This window comes from Lissotriton vulgaris, chromosome 7 (assembly GCF_964263255.1).
Source record: "Lissotriton vulgaris chromosome 7, aLisVul1.2, whole genome shotgun sequence".
NCBI lineage: Eukaryota > Metazoa > Chordata > Amphibia > Caudata > Salamandridae > Lissotriton > Lissotriton vulgaris.
The window spans coordinates 1,243,553,923-1,243,579,122 of NC_141695.1; the positions used below are offsets into that span (position 1 = coordinate 1,243,553,923).

General features: G+C 46.8%; 1 protein-coding gene across 1 annotated transcript in view; it reads left to right on the top strand.

Moving 5' to 3' along the window:
• SIMC1 (SUMO interacting motifs containing 1) overlaps positions 1–24,891 on the top strand; it is a 372,068-nt gene extending 347,177 nt beyond the window's left edge. Inside the window, exon 10 of the mRNA XM_086931744.1 lies at positions 23,785–24,891. Coding sequence (XP_086787870.1) covers positions 23,785–24,014 — 230 coding nt within the window. The 3' untranslated portion in view covers positions 24,015–24,891. The remainder of the gene's footprint in view (positions 1–23,784) is intronic.
• Positions 24,892–25,200: the final 309 nt, after the last annotated feature.

The following is a 25,200-nucleotide window of genomic DNA, read 5'->3' on the forward strand; positions in this document are numbered from 1 at the left end:
CATGCACAATCAAGGATGTCACAATATTTTTATCAAGATCAAAGGCCTGAATCTTTGTTTTGAAGAGCTATCTTGTTATGTGTATTTGTATGGTACATGATTCACCGGGAAAAATAATGTGGCGCTTTCAGGAGCTTGTAGGCTGAGCCATGCCCAAGGTTAGATCAAGAGCCAGCACTTCAGTTTTTTTGCGGAATTCAAAAACTGAGGAGGCAGCTCTGATGTGCAGAGGCAGGTCGTACCAGTCTTTAGGAGCGAGGTAGAAGGCATGACTGCCCAATATTGTTTGCGCATGTTAGGCAATGTGTGCAAGTGTGAGTCTGGCTGAGTGGAGGTGTCTGGTGGGTTTGTGAACGTTTATGCAAATGTTGAATTACATGGGAAAACTGTTACCACTGACAAGTTCAGCCTCTGCGCCGTCTTTGCCCATTGAATCTGCTTAGGGTTTTATACAAGCTTCAGGCATTGTACTGAAATCTGTGCCGGCCCTTAGAACATGGATGCCAGCAGAGACACGACTGGTGAAAGAGGAGGAACTGTAGTCCATTGTAGTATCTTACTCTGAGCAAGCAGGCTTAGTCATGACCCAGGCCACATCCAGATCTTGATGTGGCACAGCCTATACAGAATCCTTCAGACTCAGACATGACTTCACTTCCATGTTACAATGCACAAACTCTACACATGCTTTATGACTCTGACTCCAAGCAGAGCCAACCATATGGAGATGACCAAGATGGGGATTGGAAAAAGTTTGCCACACCCTTTGACAACAACTGATACATAGACTTACAGAATGCCATTGGGATGCACACTTCACCTGCTACAGGGTTAGTTTCCCCACTGGCCAAGAAACAAGCAAGTACATCTTTCACTACAATAATTAGGAGGACTGGTCAGGTCGTTGACCTCAACACAGGCACTAATCAAACCTCTGACAATTCAACAAAACCCTCAGTAACAGTGTTGGACACCTCAGGGCACAATGTTCTAATATAGCTGTATAGCCTGACGTAGCGGGCTATACCAGCCATTAAAGGAGCGCTTCAGTGTTAAAAGGCCTGAGTCGAAGACAAGGGCCTTTAACAAGGGAGTGGGCCTTTAATGGCCGGTATAGCCAAGCTACGGCGGGCTATAAAGCTATTTGAATATTTTGCCACATCAGGGCAGATTGTTCAAATTGGTAAAACAAAGGCCTCATGGAACCCGAGGAGGATGAAATCCCGTCTGGCTCCATGAGGCCTTTGTTGACAGCTGTTGTTGTGAATGTGCTTCAGCTAACAGCGCGCGCAGGGCCATGGCTGTTAGCTTACGTACATTCACAGCAAGAGCTGTGAAGAGGGGCTCAAGTCAGCCTCTGGCTTACTCCAGCGTGGCTGACCTGCTTTTTGTAGTTCAGCCAAACCAGGGAGACCCAAGAGCAGTGCAGCATCTCCCTCCCTCCTTTCAATGCTCAAGTAACTCTGAGCTAGGGAGGAGGGAGGGAGAATGGCTCTGGTCTGTCCTGCAAACCTTTCACTTTCCCTTGCCCACTCCATATGTCTGGGTAAGTTGGGAATTATATCTTTCTCCCTTTCCTGTGAATGTTTCAGATTTGCTTTAAGAGTAGTTGTTCTTGTTGGTCACGCCTCAAGCACAAGCTTTCTGATTGCTAAAGACCGATTATGGTCTTACCTAAGAACCTACAGGGCTTACGGCCTGCCCTTTGTTTACCGTTGGTGGTTTTATTATCAATCCTATTTGCGTTCTTTTTATTCAGTGACTTTGCTTGTACATCTTGTGTTTGTCCCTTCCCTGGAGCATAGCATCTTTACCAGCTCTCTGATTGGCTGGGTTCTGTCCTTCCACTAGTCACTTAAGGGACTTATGCCCACATGCATCAAAGTCAATTGCATTCGCAAACGTTGCGAATCGCAATTTTCGGCCGTTTACGAATGCAATTGACTAATTTGGAATGCGTCATGCATTTCGCAATTTTAGGAATCCTAACCATGTTGCGATTTCTAAAATTGCGATTGCATTTAAGAAATCGCAATTTCTGATTTCTTAAATGCAATGCATGATCATTTTTTAATTGCAAATTCGCAATTTGGAAGTGGTAAATTAGCATGAAGTTGAACCTCATGCTAATTTACCGAAAACTTTCAAATATGCACCAATTGCATTTTTGAAAGTTTTAATTTACACACACACATGCCCTTGGGGCATGTGTGTGTGTAAATTGCATTTAAAGTTACATTTCAGGGGTGCAGGGAGGGGTTATTTGGACCCCCCCCCCTGCACCCTTGAAATTGCATTCACATTTTGCGAATCACAATTTGAAATTCGCAAAATGTGAATGCCTTCCCATTCATTCCTATGGGCCTTTTGGCCCAAAGGAATCAATGGGAAGGGTTTTCCTTAATTGCGATTCGCAAATTGTGAATCGCAATTAAGGAAAAATACCGAATCGCAAAAATAAATGCGAATTGTTCATGCATTGCAGTTTGCGATTTCTAAATTGAGATTCCTTAATTTTCGCAATTTAGGAATCGCAAATGGGTGCAATGATGCGTGTGGCTGCATGTGTTTTCCAGCTGTTTCCTGCATGTGCTTCTCCCACACACCACCCTTAGTTTAGCTCTATCTTACCCACGTACTCCTTTCTTCCCCACACGTCGGCGCTCTGTATTGCACTTTCCAAGGTTTCCTTTCAGAAATAATGTCATTCAGTGAGGACCTAAAAAGGTTGGTGGAAGCAAGGATATGGTCACATTTTGCAGGCAGCAAGCCAGTACCACTACGCAAGGACTAAAAAAATTCTTCGGGACCGGGCATTAGATTAGATTATATTAGCAGCCTGGGGTATAGAATTTCTTATTTCTCCTGCCTCTCCCAGAGTTTTGTCAACTAGTGCCAATACTGAATCCAGCCCAGGCTCCGTCTCAAAACTCGCCCCCCCACCCCCCCCCATCCCCCCCCCCCCCCTGGCTCGTACTCCGACTCAGAATCTTTAACTGCGTCCTTACTTGTCACCAAGTTTCTCCCCTGCTTTCTACTTTTACCCCTTCGCTTCCCCAGAGTTCCGCTGGAGACCTCTCTCTTTCCTCGGGCTCCCTCGTGTCCTGTACGTTCCTGCTCTTCTGAGATTGCACAATATTGGTAATAGCGTATAGTTTGCTCTTAATTTTTTCCAACCTCGGAGCAAAATCGGGGCAGGATCTGAGCTCTGTTAAGGTAGATTGAGCAGAGCTTACAGCCGTGTCTGCCTCTGTGCCATTATCTTTATTGGTATCTATATCAGCCCCCCGAGCATCTAAGGCAGCAGCCCCCCGCACAACCCCCTTACCGCACCGTTTTTCTGCTCCACCGCTGCTCCCCCCCCCTCTGCCTCTGAGAGGGCCGTGCACCGCCGCCCTTCGGCTCCTCCTCAGCTCCACGGCTGCTTCGATCCAACTGAAAGGCACAGGGGGTGGAACCAATCCCTGACACATAGGCTGCTACTTGTGTAACCCGCCGCGGGCCACGGACCGGGAAACTGCAAAACGCCGAGTCCGCCGCCTCAGCTGTGTGCCGAAGGAGCTCTGTAGGCAAAGCCCGCTGCTGCTAACCGCCGTGTACAGTCACGGCACCTCACCACTTTACAGCCACCGTCAGTAGCCGACCAGGTACAGCTTCACTGGATTAGGGCATTAGGACGGGAGTACTCTGGGACCGGGCATTAGATTGAGCCTATCAGACAGAGCAATCTATTTTTACAAAAGATCTATAATGGGCTTACTAACAACTTAAATGGATTTACAACCCTACGATTACTCATTGGCTTTTTTTGTTACTGTTTATTGTGGTTTTCTAAATATTCAAATCATTTCATGACACATCCATACTCCAATCAGTGACTGTTCCCACATCTGTGCTATCCAAATACACTTGACAGATCCAATGAACAATGCATTATAAAATGTTATGTTTTCTTTCAAATATCATCCTACCAAACGTAAGAGAACGACTCAAACTTTGAGCCTGGTTACTTGTGTCGAGTGAGACTGCAATGTTGTGCGGGGTATTTGATGAAAAGCGGAGGCCTTGCTCCAGCTCAGGGAACTGCTGGCCAAGTGGGGGCTGTCCTCATGATGTACTGTAGTAGACAGCCAACGATAGGCCATCCAGAACACCTGCATCTACGGTGGGTACGTGTCGGAATTTGGGTCTCTTAAAAGTGCAAGTAAAAGGTTGTCCCGTGAAGTCGCTGTGGGGCGCTTACGCAGTTCACGCAACTCTTGCCAATGACTCAGCCGTGGCCCTTTGCATCAGTGTGGCCCTCCAGAGCGAAACTCCAGGTAGTGTTGCTGCCTTCCAACTCATTGGAATCATTCTTATGGCAAACACTAGGGCCAAATCAATAAATCTCGATGTGTCTCCACCCACTCCTCGGGACCATGGAGTCCTAGAATACAAGCCTCCAGCTTGTTCAAGCCTGACCTAACTGACTTCCTGAAGAACTGTACAAATCTCATCCCAAAAGTGCTGTACCACTGGGCAGTCCCAAAACGTGTCCACCATTGAGTGTTGACAGCGAGGGCAAGCTGAGGATGTTGTGGGGTATATTTTCTGCAATATAGCCGTTGTTAGATAAGCTCTATGCTGAATATTAGACTGTATATATTAAAAACAAGCATTGCACAAGACCCTTTAGAGGTGTACAAGCACCTTCTGCCATTCCTTTTGGATTTTGTTCCAAGCGAGCTTTCAGGCAGGCCAGCAGGCCCATGGTACTATCCGGTATAGCTCTCACAAGCTATGTAACAGATCAACGCCCTGTCTCCAAAGTGAAGAGCACATGTGTCTATGGATGTGTGTGTTGTAATTAAATGTAAAGTGCTACACGCACATTTGTGTTTGGAATGTATCCTCATTCTGAGCGGGTTCGCTCAACACGCCTTGCATGTTATGATCCTTTGTTTGTGTTTGAACATTAGCTTGCGTTCCTCGCTCGAGTGTCTTCTCGGTTCCCGTTAAATATGTTACTCTGTCGAGATCCGAGTGGACAAGACGTGCCACGTCGTGGGCCTTGGGGAAAGAATAAAGCTTACTTTTCAGAAAGGATTTCACACTGGAACTTGCTTCATTTCGCGACGATTTGACCTCCATTGGTCCACCGGTGACAGAAAAGCTTTCATTTATTTTTTGGTTTTGATTTTCACAAAAAAAGGCTAATCTGCATGGTGGAGGCTCCCATCTGTCCAGGCTCCCTTGAGACACTTTCACCAACAGGTCTCATTGGTCGATTCCACGCTGCCTGTGCTTCCCAGCTCGCATTATATTTTTTTGGGGGGGGGGGATCTCGTCTCAGCGTTGAGGTTGTACAGCTGGCTTAACGCATGATGACACAGCGCTTCGTCATCACGCTAACATTATAGTAGCCATCTTGGTTTTGCCCCTGAACTTGAGTTGTAAAGTCTGACTCTGGCACACCTGACTCCAGCACCACGTCTTACGTCAACGTCCGTGGTGGCCATATTGGCTTGGAAAAGTGCCCCTTTCAATGCGTTTGGCCTGTACTTTTGGTGACGTGCACACCTACGGCTATTTTTCTTCATCAAAGTGGCGCTTTGCCTGCACGGTCTGTGACAGACCCACCCACAGCTATTTGCCAACAGCGGAGCAGCATTTTTCCTGCAGAATTAGAAATTTCCTAGTTAGCACAAAGGAAAGTTTCAATTCTATGAAGGACGCGGAGGTGAGGATTATGCATGTCCTTTCTTCATTTTATTGACAGCAAGTTCAAAGATAGAAACAAAAAACGCACTCATGAACAACATAACCCATGAGACTCGGCAGTAGCCATGGGAACCAAGTAACCAATCGTAGTCCAACCCAGTCCATATAGTAACTCCCGCGACAAAGTCCTTCCTCTTTCGCTACTGCAGGAAGTTAAGCCATCCACAGCCTAGTCCGCTTTCTGATCCGCACCTAGGAGAACAGAGAACACTATAATCTCCCATTGTGATAAGACTCATAAATGAGCACAGTAAAGAACCATAAGGCAAAGATATGTAATGCAATTACTAGAACCATCTCAGATGAAATACATAAGCATAAGCTGTAAAATAGCAATGCAAAAGGAAAAAGAACAGTAAAGGAATGATCAGTTTGCAAAATACAATCAACAGTCAAAAGAATAACATTACTTCCCTGATACGTAGCAATGTCAGGACATCTAATAAAACAGACATATCAGGGAGGGAGGCACAAAAATGCCAGGGGGGGATAATCCTCGCCTCCTTAATAGAATTGAAACTTTCCTTTGTGCTAACTAGGAAATTTCTCATTCTATGTCAGGAAGCGGAGGCGAGGATTATGCATGTTCAAAGCGTACTTACCACCAGCGCAGCTGCTTCATGGATTGGTTTAAAATAAAACTTTTTAAAAGTGGATTCCGAAGACCAATCGGCCGCATTCATAATGTCCTCCAATCTGCCACCTACCTGGACAGCCTTGGAGGCCATAGCTCCCCTAGTAGAATGAGCACCAAATTGTCTGACATCAATACCGGATTCTGACATAATCCATTTGACCCACCTAGCAATGATAGGAGAAGATACCGCCTGAAACGTTTTTTTAATGGCAGTCAAAAATTGCCTTTCACCAGGAGGTCGAACCTCCAGAGTCATATCCTCATAAGATTTTAAGCATCTAACCACACGCAATTTAGGAGAATCCGGGAAAGCAGGATAAGTAACTGACCTTGTACTCGACTTAGTCCTCCTGGAGATGGTAAATGTAACCCCTTCCGGGGTAAAAACCCAGGCAGTAATGTCAAGCGCTCTGACATCTGACACCCTTTTACAAGAAATAAGACAAAGGAGCATAGCGAGTTTAGTCGAGATCTCCTTCTGAGATAGGAAATCGTTATCTTGCCAAGATAAGAGTAAACGAAGGACCAAGTTAACATCCAGGAGGCCTGAATAACGAGGTTCTGGAGGACGCGAAAGCCGAATCCCCTTCAAAAGCTTAAAAACCCATGGATGTTCACCGATTGGTGACCCATCCACCAGAGAATGACCAGCAGAAATGGCTGACCTGATATAATTAATAGTGCAATAAGCCAGTTTCTGCTGGAATAGTTCTGCCAAGAAGTTTACGACTTCAGCAACGCAGGCGCCCATGGGTTTCAGGTTTTTTCCCCACACATCAACGAACCAATATTCTCCAGGCGGATCTGTATCGATTGGTAGTACCCGGGGCCCAGGCCTGTTGGATAAGGAGTTCAGCTTCTCTCGAAAGCGAGACGTCAGTCCATAGTCTCCTGAAATCCTCAATGCCATAAGATGTACATGGCCTTGGAGAACCAGGGGGTGCGGATGACCCAGGGGATCCGACAGGATGCCGCTGAAAGACACAACCGAAGAGGTCTGTCCCAAGACAATTCCAGAAGGGACGGAAACCAAATCTGGGCTCGTCAAATCGGGGTAATCAGTATCAGAGAGGCTCTCTGCCGGCGGACCTGGGCTGCGACTCTTTGGATGAATAGGAAGGGGGGGAACGCATAAGCTAGGATCCCCGACCAATCCTGAAGGAAGGCGTCCACAGCTTCCGCTCCCGGGTCCGGCTTCCAACTGAAAAATCGGGGAAGTTGGGCGTTCCATCTGGAAGCGAAGAGATCCACCAGAGGAAGGCCCCAAAGGTTCACAATCTGAAGGAACACCGCAGGGTCCAGCTTCCAATCGCTGACATCCCTGAAGTGTCTTGAGTTCCAATCCGCCACACAATTCTGAACTCCCGGGAGATACTCTGCCGTCACCGAGATCTGACGCTGAAGGCAGTAATGCCAAAAATCCTTGGCAAGTTCCGCCAGAATTTGGGAGTGAGTACCTCCCAGGCGGCTGATACATTGCACCGCCGTCGTATTGTCCATTCTGAGGAGGACACAACAGGAGACCCTGTTCGTTGTGAAGGAACTAATGGCAAAAGAACCCGCTAGGAGTTCCAGACAATTGATATGGAGAAGAAGTTCCTCCTCCGTCCATCTGCCTCCCACAGAGAGTCCCGCATCTGGTCCCCCAGCCCATCGGCTGGTGTCCGACTCTATCACTAGATCCGGACAGGAACCGAAGATCGCTCTCCCGTTCCAGGCCTCCATGTGATCTATCCACCAATGGAGTTCCGACCTGGCCTACGAGGAAAGGGAGATCAACTCCGAGTATGTGAGACCCCTCCGAAGATGCGAGGCCTTCAACCTCTAAAGAGCCCTGTAATGCAGAGGCCCCGGAAAAATGGCTTGAATCGACGACTATAGCAAACCCACAATCCTGGCCAGCTGCCGAAGGGAGATCCTGTCTTGACAGAGAACCTTCCGAATCTCTTTTTTGATCTTGGAAATCTTCTGAGACTGAAGATTCAAGGTAGCGTGTCTCGTGTCGATGCGAAAACCCAGAAAAATCATGCTTTGCTGGGGAACCAGATCTGACTTCTGGGCATGATGGTAAATCCCAGATTCTGCAGAAGGGAAATTGTAATCCGTAAGTGAAAGAGAAGATGTTCCCTGGACTGATCCATCAGAAGGATATCGTCCAGGTAGATAATCAACCGGATGCCCTTTGTGCGGAGATGTTCCACCACCGGTCGGAGAAGTTTGGTAAAGCACCAGGGTGCTTAGGAAAGACCAAAGGGAAGCCTTCTGAACTCGAATATCTGTCCCCTCCACAGGAATTGAAGGAACCTGCAATGTGGAGGGAAGATGGGAACCGACAGATTGGTTAGTTCGGCTGGACCTCAGGGATGCCTATTGATCTGGAGAAGGAGGTCCCTGAGCAGATGAATTCCCTCCATCTTGAAGTGTCGATACACCAACCACTCGTTGAAAGACCGGAGGTTGATAACTGGTCTGAAGCCTTTTTCTTTCTTTTCTTCAAGAAAGATGTTGCGTAGAAAGCCCCGCGGATGAAGACTTGAAAGAGATTGCGCCTTTGGAAAGAAGATCCTGAACTTCCTGATCTATCAGCGACTCTTCTGAGGTCAAAAAAACCAAAGGGCGAGGGCGTGAGGTTTGAACGGGAGACCCGTAGAACTCTATGTGGAAACCTTGAATAGTCTCCAACACCCAAGGATCTGAAGTGAGAGCTGCCCATTCTGCTAGAAACAGAGAAATCCTGCCCCCCAGTTGAACAGGAGAGAGGAGATCTATGCTTACCGTTGAATCCTTTGGAATTAGCTTGGCCGCCACCGCGGCCTCTGTTTTGTCCCTTGCCGCCGCGGGAGGGGTAGAAGGTCCCTTGTCGACCATCGTTCCATCCGTTGTTGCTCTGCCTGTGCTCTATTGGGGCCTTAGTTGTATTGACGGCCGGAAAAGCGACCCCTGCCTCGTCCAGCCCCAACAAAAACCTCTTTTGGAAAAAATGTCTTCATAGAAGCCTGAGCTTTATCCAACGCAGAAAACGTGGCGACAAACTTTCCTAGTTCCTTAACAAAGGGATCACCGAAGAAGGTACCCTGTGCCACTGAGCCAGCCTCTGAAGAAGACAACGCCCCAAGTTTCGTTTCAATCTTCAACGAGAGAACGACGACGTTCAGCTGAGAGGGCCCAGTTGGCGTTACCTAGAAGGCACATAGCCCTCTGTGCCCACCCTGCAACGTCATCTGTTGGGAGAGGTTGCCCAGACTCACGAGACCGCTCCGCTATCTCAATAATCTTAGTCAGGGGACCGACAACATCCTGGAGCTTGTCCTGGCAAGCCCTCCAAGAACGATCTATAGCCTTTTTGGGGTCCTTCATATATTTTGCAAAAAATGTGCAGAGCTTAGGATCTATCTCAGGGGTAGCCGTGACCCCATTAGGAAGGGAAGGCCTAGGACACTCCAACCGGAGGCGGGATCTCACTTCCTGGTTAAGGGGTTGTCTAATCTTAGCGGCAACATAATTTGCTGTTTTCTTATCGGGAACCCAATCCGCAGAACGCATGACGAAAAATACAAGTGGGATCAAACATGTCAGACTGAACCGGTTCCCCATCCCCCAGCTCTGAGCAGGAAGACCGAGGGCGCCAAGACCTGCCAGAATCTTGTAAATCAACGGAGGAATTATCGTCATCCTCCAACACATCCTAATCACCCTCTCTGCCATCGGGAAACCCTTCCTCTAGGTCAAAATCCGGGGTGACATCATCGCCAGTATACCCGGGAAAGTCTTCCTCCCGGTAGGGTGCACTTTGCAGCGTGCACGCACTCTAATGGAAGACTTCAGCTAATTTACTGAAGCCTTCGAGGTGCCCCGTGTCATGCTTAACAGCCTTGCGTGGCACCACAGAGTGCATGCCACTAGGCCCAGCCCCTCCGTCACCCAGGACACCAACACCAGTTTTAAACACGTGGGCAGACAACTTATTGACGCTATCCTGCAGAGGTGCAAGCGCCTGGGCAATGGCCGAAGAAAGGAGCTTGTCAACCTCTGCAGGAGTACGTCCCTGGGAGGGCTGTTCCTCATTAGAGGGTACTGTGACATAGTAGTGCTCATTACGAGACTGCATCATTAATGATGGTCGGGCCATACACTGAAACACCCTGTAAATATACATAAGGGTTTCCCCAACACAAGTGCCCTGAAGGGAAAATATCCAGATATACCACAAATCATAAACTGGAACTAACAGACATGAAAAATAATGTTACCATAAAAGTCCTGTAAAATGGGCAAAGCCCGTCAAACCTACCGCAAACGCGGTGTAAAATGAGGGGGGAGAGACAAACAGCTGATAAATGCGAAGCGCTATTTTCCCAGCGCGTTCCTACCACACGCGCACAAAGGGCGCTGTGGAGGAACTCAAACGCCGGCGACGCGAGTCTGCACCACTCAGCACACTCTCCCTAAAATTCACCAAAGACGCTCGGGCAGGAGCCTTCCGCGTCACCACACAATGCGGGAGAAACCGCTTACAATAGAAAATGCCAAATAACAAAATTACACAACTTGCAATAACGAACTGCCCAGTGCGTCCGTCCCAAAGCCAAATAAATGTGTGAAGGGACTTAACTGACGGGGCAGCAATGAAGAAAGAGGAAGGACTTCGTCGAGGGAGTTACCATATGGACTTGGTTGGACTATGATTGGTTACTTGGTTCCCATGGCTACTGCTGAGCCTCATGGGTTATGTAGTTCAAGGAGTGTGTTTTTTGTTTCTATCTTTGAACTTGCTGTCAATAAAATGAAGAAAGGACATGCATAATCCTCGCCTCCGCTTCCTGACATAGAATTCGGTGACAGGCACACCACTAGTTACCTTTGAGCTACAAATCATAATTTGCTGGGCTGCACTTTGTCTGCTGGACGTAGTACGCACAGTTATTATTGTAGGCTGCCTGTGCATTCTGTGATATGAACACCATTGTTACTGTTATTTAACCTTTGTGGTAGCCTAGATTGCACGCTTAGTTATATACTGGGCAACTGAATATTTTATTGTCTTTGTTTCTATCTTTTTATTTATTTGTATTTATTTGCTTTGTGTAATAATGTCCACTTCAAATTCGGGGGTGAGCGCAAGTAGTAATTCTTCTATGACAAATTCTCAGCAAACTATGACTCCACCTCCACCATTTCTTACTCATCAGACAAACTTGTAATTAAATGGACACATTGGTTCGAATTATTTGAGAATCATCTGGTTGCCATAGATGCTATAGGCTATGATACTGCACGCAAATTTGCCTTATTGTTTGGGAGTTTTGGTCGCGCAGCACAGTGTATTTTTGGCAGTCTGCCAGTTATACCAGCACCTTCCAGTGATGGACAGTGGAATATTTATCTTGAGGCGATTTTTAGATTACAGAAACAATTTGCGGATGAATCTAACATTATGATTGAACTACATGCATGTTTCAAACTAAAGCAATTTCCAGAAGATAATGTGGAGGAATGTGCATCAGCCTTTAGAGTATTGGCTGTCACTTGTGAGTTTGGGCCTAATTTGGAAACCTACATTTGTGACCAATTTTTTTAATTGCGCCGATAGAAAAATTAAGGAGAGACTGCCACATTGTAGAAATCCAACACTTATTAAGGTTCTGGATCTTACAAAGAGCAATGATAGATCTCTGATTTCTTCAAAAATATTACATTCAGACTCTGCTATGGTTAATGTTGTTTTGAACCATGGAGGAGTGAACTGAGGTTGGAGGTGTTATCAGTTCTAAAGGGAAACCATTTAAAACGTTAAACAAGAAAGTGTTTGGTTCTTGCTTTAGGTGTGGTTCCAAAACACATCTTAGTAACTTTCCAAGTTGTCCTGCAATTGGCAAGAAATGTACACTTTGTAAATAATGTGGTCATTTTCAGGGTGTGTGCAGGAGTGCAAGACATACAACAAAAGTGGGGAGTGTTGATGTAGATGTGGTGAATTGTGTTGACTCACTCAATGTTGTGCTAACGTTGGAGTGTAACACTCAACAATTACCTGTTAAAGGTCCTTTATGCGAAGTTCTAGTTGATGATATTAAGTTAATGGTCATAGCTGGTTCAGGATCGCTCATAACCATTTTACGAGACTCTACCTTTTATGAGCATTAGGGTGTTGATCATATACTTTCCCCTACAGATGTTAACCCAAAGGCTTATGTGGAGCAAGATATTGATATCCTGGGCTATTTCAAAGCGTTAACTGGCTTGGCTGGGAGACGTTTACTAAGGTGTATGTGGCAGGAGCATTGTGGGTTGGCAGGATTTGTCCAGTATGGGTATACTCTTGGTTCCTGGTTCTACCAATCCAGTGGTTCTGGGGGAGATGCCAAAGATACCCATTTCATTTATTAATGATGATTTGAGCATAAAATTAGATTGATCCATGACGCACAACCTGTGCCCAGAAAGTTTGCGCTGTCCCGTTGAGTGCCAGGGAGGAATTGAAGAGCACTCTCAATGACTTACTGACTCAAGGGGTTATACATGCCACTGATTCTTCACAGTGGGTGGCGCCCATTCTTATGCGTAAGAAGACTGGTGACATAAGGCTATGCGTCAACTTACGCGCTCCTAAAAACATAGTGGATTGCCACCCACTGCCTAAAATACAAGATGTTCTGACTAATTTATGGGGGGACACTCTGGTTCTCCACTATTGACCTACGGTCAGCATATCTCCAGGTTGCCATATCCTCTGAGTGACAAGAATTGACCACGTTTGTTACCCCTTATGGGGTGTACAAGTATCTTAGGCTCCCATTTGGCCTGGTGTCTGCCGCCAGTGTGCTTCAGAAGCTTGTGGTTAATTTGTTTGGGAAAATAGCTGGTGTGCAGGCGTATCAGGACGATATACTGATATATGCCAAGGACCTTGAGGGACACAACAAAATTCTTATGAAAGTGTTGCCCTTTTTATTACAAAAGGAGATTACTGTGAAGTTGGAGAAATACAGATTTGCCACTAATAAATCGGAATACTTGGGACATACTGTTTCTTGTGATGGTATTAAAACCAAGGATTCTTTGACTAAAGCCATCAGTGAAGCAAACGCCCCTGGGAACGGAGATGCTCTTCGCTCATTTCTTAGACTGGCGGAATATTATGCACGCTTTGTCCCTGGTTATGCGCAGTCTGATGAGCCACTCAGAATTTTGTTAAGGAAAGGGGAGACATTTTTTGGGTCGGAAGTGTAAAGTGCAGCTTTTGAGAAAGTAAACAAACTTATTGTCACAACTCCAGCACTAAGTGCATTTTGTGAAAAACCTGCGTCTATTAGGACGGTAGATGCCAGTGCTCATTCATGGTTTGGGCTCTGTACTCAGTCAGAAGGTGGGTGGTATTGAGAAAACTGTTGCTTTTGCTTCCAAGTCTCTTAATTGTATGAAAACTAGTACAGTATTATCGAAAGGCTCTGGCTTGTGTCTGGGCGGTCCATAAGTTTCGAACATACATTTGGGACACTAGATTTGAGTAATTGACTGACCACAAACCTTTGATGCATATTTTTGCGAAATGTAGCAGTGGTAACATGTCATCTAGGGTTACCAGGCTGGTTTCAAAGTTGTAGGAGTACAACTTTACCATTAACCACATTCTGGGTGGAAAACTATTTTGGGCAAATTGTTTGTCACGCATGGTACTAGATGAGGAGGAGGACACTTCTGTGTCGGATGATGTGGAATGTGTGACATTGGTTGATGCCAGATCTGTGTACAAGTCAGTTGTATGTGAGCAAGGCTGGATCAGTGCTTCAGAGGAGGATTCTGTATCTGAAAGAGACACATTAGTGATAGATTTGTTACCTTAGAATATCCCCAGGCATCAGACTGGATCCGGAAAGTTTTGCTTAGCAGTACCCCTGCGCGTCAGTAGGTGGCGTCCTGCGGCTCCGCGTCTGTCGGTGGTGTCGTATGCGCCGGGATGACGTCACAGAGACTACTTAGGTGCAACCCATGCACGCTGGCGTCGGTTCTTTCTTTTTCCGCGCCAGTAAGCGCAGATCCGGTTACCCTAGTCCCTTTTTTTTTTTTACTATCTTTTTGAGACTTTTGCCTCATGTTTGTTTTCTCTAGTGCGTGTAGGAATGCCTAGTTTTAAGTCTTGCGGGACCTGCCGTCGCAATATGTCTGTGGCGGACCCTCATAATGTCGGTCTCTACTGCCTGGAGCGCGACCATGACTCCTGGTCCTGTCTGGACTGTAGGGCTATGGCCCCGAAGGGCCTGAGAGAACGGCGCCGGAAGTTGTTCGAAGTTTGGCACTCGTCCCCGTGCCGTTCTGGATCCGGGGATCGTTTCCTTGAACGCTCGCGGAGTCGTCACCGCCGCTCCCCTTCGGATTCGGGTAAGAAACGGCACAAAAAGAAGTTATAGAAGAGTTTTCGCTCTCCGACGTCCCCCCGTCGGTCCCCGGATGCAGACGAGGGGGATAGGGGCTCCGCCCCTGCGGCTCCTTTGGAGCCTGGGAGTCCCGCGGCCTACCCGCCTTACCCGGGTCCTTCGGCGACTTCCGCGCAAATGCAAGAATTCCTTGCTGCCATGGACTGCCTGTTTAGGCCTCGGGTTCCCGCTAGTGCGCCTTTGGGCCCTGCGGTCCCTGTGGCTGGTCCGTTGGCTCCTCCGTCGACTCCAGCCCCGGCGATGCCGGCGGCTCTGGCACGCAGGATCCTGCGCCCCTGGCTCCGGCCTCGGCACCAACAGGTCTTATGCTGCCAGCTCCGGCGCTACCCTCCGCTCCGCCGGTGGCACCACAGTGGATACCGCTGGTTCCTACTCTGCCCCGGTTCCCTGAGGCATTTGTTCCCGCCTTGGATCCGAATTGGGAGCCGGTGCCGGCTCGACCCCGGCCAGCGCCGTTTATTCCTTCACCTACCTCACCGTCGAGGCCTGTCCCTTTCGGGGCTGGTGGAGGAGGATGACTGGGAAGGCTTTGAGGACCCGCTTGTTCGTCAGTGTGATTCTGAGCAGGACTGGGTGGATGACTTGGAGGAGGCTGGGGGCCTCGACGTCTCCTCTGATCCGGGGCTTGCCTCTCCCCCGCCCACTATGGAGGATGGCGCCTCGTATACGGTGGTGCTCCGTCGGGCTGCTGAGGTCCTTAACCGCGATCTTCCCACAGTGACCCTGAAACCTCCTCACTGAGGGGCGGCAGCCGGCGTCCACTTCTTCAGAGCCGCTGCTGCCCTTTAATGATGCCCTCACCGAAGTCTTGTTGGGCACTTGGTTACGGCCCGCTACGGGGACCTCTGTAGATAAGAATGTCGCCATGCGTCATCGCCCGGCGCAGGGTGACCCTGCATTTCTGACCACTCATCCTACACCTGAAAGTCTGGTTATTCAGGCTTCTACATCCCAGAGTGCCTTTCCTAGGCTCTGCTGGATAAGGACTCTAGGAGATTGGAGCAGTTTGGCAAGCGGTTGTTCTCTTCGGCCAGCTTAGGACTGCGGTCAGTGAAAAAGCCTTTTGGGCCACTATCCCCACATGGTGTGGGATTCCGTGGCTGAGGTGTTGCCTCGGTGCCCGGAGGAGGTCCAGACTCTGCTCTCAGGCTGTAGCTGAGGGTGAGGACGCGGCTAGATTCACCATTTGTTGTGGCTTGGAAACCGCAAACTCCCTTGGTAGGGCGATTTCCACGACTGCGGCGCTTCGGCGCCATGCCTGGCTGAGTTCCACTGGGTTCTCCCTGGACGTTCAGAGCTTGCTCATGGACATGCCTTTTGACGGCACTCGCCTTTTTGGTGTTGAGGCAGATACGGCACTGGAGCGTTTTAAGGACTCTCGGGTACAGCCAAGTCCTTAGACCTTTCCACCACACAACCAACCTCGTCCACGTTTCATTTCTTTCATGGTCATGGCAGAGGCACCCCTGGCCATTCGTTCAGCCAGAAGCCTGCGCAGAACCAGATTCAGTGGGCCAGTGGGCGCAGCAGCCGCCCTGGTGGCTCCGGGAGCCGGTGTGAGGTTCAGTCCACCTCTGCTCCCGCGACCTCTACCTCGAAGCCCTTCTAGTCGGAGCTTCAGGTCGCCATCACCTTTCACTTCCGACAAGTGGGTGTTGCAGCTCATCCGGAGGGGGATCACTTTGCGCTTCTCCAACAGGAAGTCACAGCCCTCTTGGCCAAGGGGGCCATCAACCGCGTTCCTGGGCCAGAAGTAGGGCGTGGTTGTCATTCCCACTATTTTCTGGTCCCCAAGAAGGACAAAGGGGGCTTGTACCCCATCTTGGACCTCTGAGACGTCAATCGCTTCCTCCGGAAGGAGAAGTTCAAGATGTTGACTCTGGCTTGGGTCTTGGCTGCCCTCAACCCCGGAAACTGGATGGTAGCGTTGGACTTGCAGAACGCATATTTTCACATTCCCATCCTGCCGGCCCACCGGCGTTACCTGCGGTTCACGGTAGGCCAGAAGCATTTTCAGTTTCTGTGCTCCCCTTCGGCTTTACCAGTGACCCTCGGGTGTTCACGAAAGTGATGGCAGGTCAGGGGTGTCAGTCTTCCCCTACCTCGACGACTGGTTGTTGAAAGCGGGCTCACCCCAGGCAGTGGTCACCCACCTCCTGCATTTGCTGGGGATCTCCATCAATGCGCCAAAGTGACACCTAAGCCCCTCTCAGAAGCTCCCTTTCATCGGAGCGGGGCTCTGGATTCGATGCATTTTTGGGATTATCCTCCGGAGCAGCGAGTCCGGGATATTCCGGCTATGATTCCGATCTTTCGGCCTCTATCCCGGGTTTGTCAGGATGACCCTCCGGCTCCTGCTTGCCTCCTGCATCTGCTAGTGCAACATGCCAGGTGGCATATGGGGGCTCTGCAGTGGGACCTGAAGTTCCAGTGGGCGCACAGCATCAGGGCAACCTGTCCGATCACGTTCAGATCTCGGAGGGCACTGCACGACACATGCTGTGGTGGCTCACGAATCGCGATTGGGTCAATGGCAGATCAGTCTCCCTTCCCCAACCAGAGCACACAGTAGTGACGGATGCGTCCCTCCTGGGATGGGGAGGCCACTTGGGAGAGGCGGAGATCAGAGGCCTCTGGTCTCCGGCGGAGTCCCGGCTCCACATCAATCTTTTGGAGTTTCAGGCGATCCGACCGGCATTCCTTCCCTTTGTCCAGGGAAGTGTAGTGCAGGTGTTCACGGACAACACCGCCGCCATGTGGTATTGCAACAGACAGGGCGGGATGGGGTCGTGGACCCTATGTCAGGAGGCTCTGCGCCTCTGGACCTGGCTGGAACATCAAAGCATTACCTTGGTGGTTCAACACCTGGCAGGTTCTCTGAATGCCAGGGCGGATGAACTCAGCCGCCAGTGCTTGATGTATCACGAATTGCGTCTGAACTCGGATGTGGCGCAAAGTCTCTTTCTGCAGTGGGGAGAGCCTTGGTTAGATCCATTCACCACCGAAGACAACGTGCAATATTATCATTTCTGCGTGTTGGAATTTCCAAGGCGGTACTCGCTTGGCGACGCTTTTCGTCCCGAGTGGAGCTGTGGTCTGTTGTACGCCTTTCCGCCTATACCACTTCTGCCCAGAGTGCTGAAGAAGATCAGGCACGACCGGGCCCAAGTCATTCTTGTGGCTCCGGATTGGGCATGAAGATACAGGTATCCTGAGATACTCAACATGGCGATCAATCCCCGATCCGACTGCCTCTTCGGGAGGATCTTCTGTCGCTACGGCAGCGGACGGTCCTCCACCTCCATGCGTGGAGATTGAACGGCTTATTTTGGAAGAAGGAGGCCCCTACCTAAAAGGATGAACCCTAGTAGGGATATGACACTTTTTGAAAGCTCACTTGAACACCGATTATGTGTGTATCTCTAGAACTCTATCTCATATTGTTATTATATAGATTGAAATACCAAAATTGTGGAATTATAAAACTTCTTTTTAATTACTTTTTTCTCACAAATGTTATTTTGCTTTTTATCACTTTTTTTTTAAATTCACCATATATACAACTTTTTACAATAATTTATACAAGTTTCTAAACATCAATATATTCCTAATCACCAGAATTGATAATCCCAGCACTAAAGCATAGATCAGCAACTGATTATTATTGTCAAATACAAAACTGAATCCAACGCGTTTCGGCGAGTTGCCTTCATCAGGAGTTCTGTATTTTCAATTGCCGGTATGGTACTGAGGTATCTACTGGGGATGTATTCACAGTATATGTATCTACAAAAATATTGGTATCCGGCGAAGGGATCTTGGACAAGAGTAAAATCTGTTGTGAGGTGTCAACTCCAGCAGGTCTGATAGCTCAACGGTGCATCACTTAAAAAATACGTAGGTATATGATGGTCCCTGGTTGTATGATCCTGCTAGGATGTAGTAACAGCTGTTGCTTGTTCTCAAATACTGTAAATCTGTAGGCTCAAAGGTGCGGCACGTTCCAGCAATTAGATGTGTAACGTTCTCTTGTTATGAGGTTCTGATGTGCTGCCAGAATTTATGAATCTTGTGCTTCGGATTTCCCAGCTCAGACGGACGGCATGGTAAGTTTGTGTGGCGCTGGAGGTATTGCTTTAAAAGTCGAGGTCTGTGGATGTCATTTTTAAGTAATAGAAGGATAAAGCTGAACCAATGGTAAACGATTTTTCTGTGCGCGCTGGTGAAGGTGGACCTGAGGATGAAGCCGTAACGTGGATCCGTCTGGCTCGTACTGCTGCAATATTACGTATTTTTTAAGTGATGCACCGTTGAGCTATCAGACCTGCTGGAGTTGACACCTCACAACAGATTTTACTCTTGTCCAAGATCCCTTCGCCGGATACCAATATTTTTGTAGATACATATACTGTGAATACATCCCCAGTAGATACCTCAGTACCATACCGGCAATTGAAAATACAGAACTCCTGATGAAGGCAACTCGCCGAAACGCGTTGGATTCAGTTTTGTATTTGACAATAATAATCAGTTGCTGATCTATGCTTTAGTGCTGGGATTATCAATTCTGGTGATTTAGGAATATATTGATGTTTAGAAACTTGTATAAATTATTGTAAAAAGTTGTATATATGGTGAATTTAAAAAAAAGTGATAAAAAGCAAAATAACATTTGTGAGAAAAAAGTAATTAAAAAAGTTTTATAATTCCACAATTTTGGTATTTCAATCTATATAATAACAATATGAGATAGAGTTCTAGAAATACACACATAACCCGGTGTTCAAGTGAGCTTTCAAAAAGTGGAGATTGAACGGCGACAGTTGACAGCTTTCGATCTTCCTCCTGACGTGTGTGTTGTCCTATTGACAGCCAAGCATCCCTCCTTAAAGACGGTATACGCCTGCAGGTGGAACAAGTTTGTGGCATGGTGCTCACATAAGTCTGTGGATCCCCTTTCTGCCCCTCTTTCTGAAGTTCTCCTGTTCCTTCTTTGGCCCAGCAGGGCTCTGGTCTGGGCACTATCAAGGCTTGGTTACCTTTCTGCCATCTCCGCCTTTCTGTGGCTTCTTGATCAGCCTTCTCTTTTTAAGTCCTCGGTTGTTAACAGTTTCCTAAAAGGCATCACGCACACATTCCTTATTGTGCCGTTCATAATGCCTTAATGGGACTTAAATCTTGTATTGAGATATTTGATGTGCGCTTCCTTTGAGCCTCTTAATAACTGTCCTTTGCGTCTTCTTACTTTGAAGACTGCTTTCCTGGTTGCTATTACCTCTGCCAGAAGAGTGGGTGAGCTCCAGGCCCTTTCTTCAAAACATCCTTTCTTTCTGCTCATCCGGACAAGGTGGTTCCAAGGACCCATCCATCCTTTTTGCCAAAGATTGTTACGCCCTTCCACATCGGGCAAACCATCACTTTGCCCACCTTCTTTCCGCCTCTGCATCCTTCGAAAGAGGAGGAGAGGCTCCACCGTCTGGACCCAAAACGTGCGCTCTTGTTTTATCTGAAACGAACACAGCAGTTCCGGGTGGATGACCAGCTCTTTGTTGGCTACATGGGTGCCAAAAAAGTCGGGCCGTGCACAAACTGACCATCTCTTGGTGGGTTGTTCTCTGCACCAAATCCTGTTACTCGTTGGCTAAGAAGGAGCCTCCTGTGGGGCTGTGTGCCCATTCCACTAGGGCAACAGCATCCACTACTGTCTTGGGACGCAGCGTTCCCTTGCAGGACATTTGTCAGGCAGCAACGTGGGCCTCGCTGCATATGTTTACCAAGCATTACTGCCTTGACATTCAAGTCCGGAGAGATGGCTCTTTAGCCGTTCTGTTCTCTGTGACTTTCTGGTGTAATCCTGTTCGTAGACCCACCACTGGGGTTGGTTATGCTGGGGTATCTATTTTAATGTAAGGAGTCTATCACTAACGTGTTTCTTTCAGATGCACAAGTTACTACTTGTGTAACGAGATCTGTAAAAGACATTAGTTAGTGACTGATTACTTACCGCCCCACCCATCCTCCCCGTTCTGCGAACTGGTTAAGGTCATCCCTTTCAGGGCCCTAGTTTCAATGCAGCATTGATCAGTTTCTTGCATGGCTCTGCGTTCCTGGCACGGAATGTCGTGTACAGAACTGACGCCAGCGCGCATGGGTGGCGCCTAAGTAGTTGCTGTGATGTCATCTCGGCGCAGGGGTACTGATAAGCAAAACTTTCCGGATCCAGTCTGAAGCCAAGGGATATTCTAAGGTAAGGAATCTATCACTAACTAATATCTCTTTCAGATATATCGTTACACAAGTAGTAACTTGTGCATTGAATAGGGTCATTCAGTACATGGTTAAAGTATGGACCGAATTAAGGAATTTGCAAGGTGAATTGAAGACTTTTGTTCAGATTGCTGATGAGTTGTCAGTGAAAAATAAAGTTGTGCTCAGGCGAGACCTCTTTGTTCCACTGTCCAAGCTACATGGTATCATTATATCTCTGGCTCATGATGGACATTTGGGTAGCACCAAAACGAGTCTCCAGATAAAGCGGCATTATTGGTGGCCTTCTTTGGATGCTCAAATTAAATCCGATTGACTGGTGTCCTGAGTGTCTTTAATCTGACAAGCATTGGAGAAGTATGCATGTTCCATTGTGTCCCACCCTGTTTTCTGATAAGGCATGGGAAAAATTGGTTATGAATTTTTTTGGGCCTTTTTCCACCTTACCGGAATCCATGAGATACACCATATTACTTATAGATTACCACTCTAAGTGGATGTTCCATGCATTTGTTGAAACTCCTGATACTCAATCGGTTTTCAGGTTTGTTTTGAAACTCATCTTTGTACTGGAAGGGGTTCCAAAGTTCTTGGTCAAGGATAATTGCACACATTTTGTATCTGAATGCATGACAAGTTTTTTTTACAGAAGGCGAACATGAAAACGAGGTTTGGTGGTGAACATGGTAAACCAGTTGATGATGTATGCACAGGTGATTGAGTTATGATTAGAAATACCATTAGAACAAAAAATACAGAAAAGAGGTTATCATCCTGGAAAAGGACAATAACGCCAGAGGTTACATCTCCAAGCAAGGTGTCTCCATTAGTCCCTTCTCACCTTCTGGAAGAGGAGGAATCAGAGGATGAGGATGAAGGTGGTCCCTTTGGATATGCGAGTAGTCATTCTCAATTAAAGGTAAAATACCAGGAGGAAGATTCGGAGGAAGAATATGGGGAGTTTCGGGATCATCCCCAAGAACAGCAACAATATTGCCAAGAGCATCATGAAGAGATGACAAGTGTGCCATCTTCTTTACTGAAAGACCTCCAGAGCATGTTGGAGGATTATCAAAGAAGGTATCCAATGCCTCAACCCTCTCAGGAAATCCCAGAGGTTACACCTCGGCCTTGATCGGTACCGGGTACACCAGTGCGAAGAAGCGAGATCTTGCCGGAACCTATTCCTAGGTCTCCACCACCAAGATCTCAACATGACCCAGATACCTCGGATGATGACCATGAGGATGGAGAGATTGCAGAACCTAGTAGAGAATGGGATGACTATCTCATTCCTTCACCTTCAACTCCTACACCAAAACCAGTAGATTCGCCACCAGAGGACATTGGTGGTTTTCATAACCTGATGGAAAGAGCCACTAAAAGATTTGCACTTACCATGTCGGAGGATAAGGCGGAATGTTTTCTATATGACTTTAAGGAGCCCTATTGAAGATCTGTTCGGTCCTTACCTATTGTAAGTCATATTTGGGAAGAAGGCCTGAAGGTTATGGAGACGCCAGCTACAGTGACTCCAGTTCTCGCCAGACTGGATAAGCAGTATAAAGCGCCTGCAGATGCTCCAGCGTGTTTTTTGGGGCATCCCAAACTGGATTCAGTGATTACGCAGGCAGCGCAACAGAAATCAAGGAATCCAAGTTTTCTGCTCCTGTGCAGGTGGATAGAGTAAGTAAAGGTTCTGCACTCGTGCTGGGAAATGGTTGGTGGAATAAGAGACAGCTTGTCAGACTGTCATCTGATCAAGTGGCTATTTTGTACAAGAAAAGAGAAATGGAATAACGTGCAGATACTGATTGGGCACACTGGCTTCTGCATGATGCCCAATCTTAGTCAGATACACATCTTCATGTTGCTACTGGTAACATGTCATCTGGGATCAAGTGTACAGATCCTGGTAGTACTCGCTTGAGTTCAGTGGGTTCTCGTGTCAAGAGAATTCCCAAAACATTTGATGACTGATGACCAAAATCGGTCTTGCTCACGGTATACCATGAGCAAGATCGATTTTGGTTGAAACGCGTTGGTGGTGGTCAATGGTGTTGATACTGCACAGAATAAATCCTTGATAATTCATATCCTGTTGGAGTTCTGTGTTTTCCTTGAGAAGGAACATTTGGTGAAAAATACTGAAGGGTAAGCCCTTCCCTTGCACCGGCACCCGCTATGTAAAGTGCGCTCTCCTTGGGGCTGTTTGTTCTTTGGATATTTATATATTTATATATATATATATATATATATATCTCCCACATTTGTAAAGTGAAGTAGAATATGGCACTTCTCATAAAGGTTTTGCTCTATCAAAACAAACATAGCACAATGAATATCCTCAGCACATGGTTTTCTGCTATCTTAAAGCAGAAAGGCCTTTACCTGCTTTACACTATTTAATGAATTTCGTTGGATGAAGATGGTGGATCAATACTACTCATTCATTTCTCCAATGCTACTGAGGCTTTTTGCTTTGAAGCTTCTCATTTTCTTTCTGTTGTATTTATATTTTCAATTGGTTTGCTACAAAATAAATGAAGTGTGGATTTATACTAAGAAAAGCCGTATTTATGTTGTACTTTGTTACAAAAATGTCAAGGTTTCCTTTCTCCTGCCATTTGTTTCCCAATCAATTAAAGTTAGTCTAAGCATGGTTTTTATCTGTTTTTATTTTAGAGCATCTAAGAGCCCCATTGATTGACCGGGTGGATTTGACCATTCACAAAGCGAAGGCACCGCTAATGGACATTGATAAAATTTCAAAGACAGATGTGGACTTGCATTTAAACTACTTCTGCCGTCGTGTCTCACAGCGCCAAGAAGAAATCAGTAATGCCCAAATTATGACGAGAATAGAGATCATGAAAACTGTCCTATATTCTGTTGTTCATTGCCCACCACCGTAGCTTCCAGTTGCTGCATCCAGACGGGAGTTGGATCTGTAGTACTGTAACTTTTGCCTTAATCTTCGTTGTTTCTAGATATCCCTAACAAATGTTAAGAAATGAGTTGCAATTGTGACACGTCCGACACAGGGATTGTTTTTTAAAAACGAGTTGTGATACGGACACCCTATTTGCATTTTTATACTTTTCGTGTTTTAGAATATTTGTATATCTCGTGGTTCTGCAACTTGTTCAATTTGTAATAATGTACATTATTGCTTATTCACATTTTTAATGTCATGTCAATGTACAGAAATTGCCTGCTCCTTCTAGCCTGTTTTTAGCACTGTGTCTGCTTTGGTAGGGTTTTGTGAATGTAATATATCATACACATTTGTATAGTTATCGTTCCAGCTGGGCTTGAACAAAATTAGTTTAAAATGTATTTTTTGAGAAGTCTGATTTTTTTACAAGTCATGGGTAATGTTTTCACAGATGAGATCTTAAGTGGCTTTATCGGAGCAGTACACCACCCTGTTCTTCCGCGCAGCAATGTAATAAGATGCTTCCTAAAATGAAATGGAAACACGCAACTAATGATTTAGAGGAACGTGGGTTTTTCACGTCGAAATTTTGATATACATTGCGTTTTCTTGTTATATACAGCTTTGAGGAAAATGTCCCCTCATGTTTCCCCATTTTTGTACTCTCCAAGAAGGGAGCCCGGATAAACGTAGGCCTTTCCTATATGAATTTCCTGCTTTCTGCAAGGAGATGTAAAGGGGAAAAAATGTATATGGTCAACCGATAAGCAGTGACCTCTAGGAGGCCACTTCAACCGTCCTGCTTTACACTGTTAATTTCCATCCTCTTAAATAATTGTTTTTCCTGTACATTACTTTCATAATTTGAAGAAATCAATGACGGGCTTTTTCATGTGCTGAAGCTGTGTTGTTTTTTATTTTGGGCCACAAAGAATTGTGAGCAGCTTTGTGTTTTATCAAATATTTGTAGTCTTTTAATATAGTAATCTCACAAATATATCCTAATGTCCCCTGTGCTCGCAAACCAATATCCTGTAGAGTGGCATGCCTTATTTAATAAGTTCCTGATGTGCTGCGATGTATTCCCAAACCTAATGAAAAGAATTCCTAGGTTTAAAGGGGGCAACTCCTACACATTGTATTGCCACCCCACAATCTGTCCA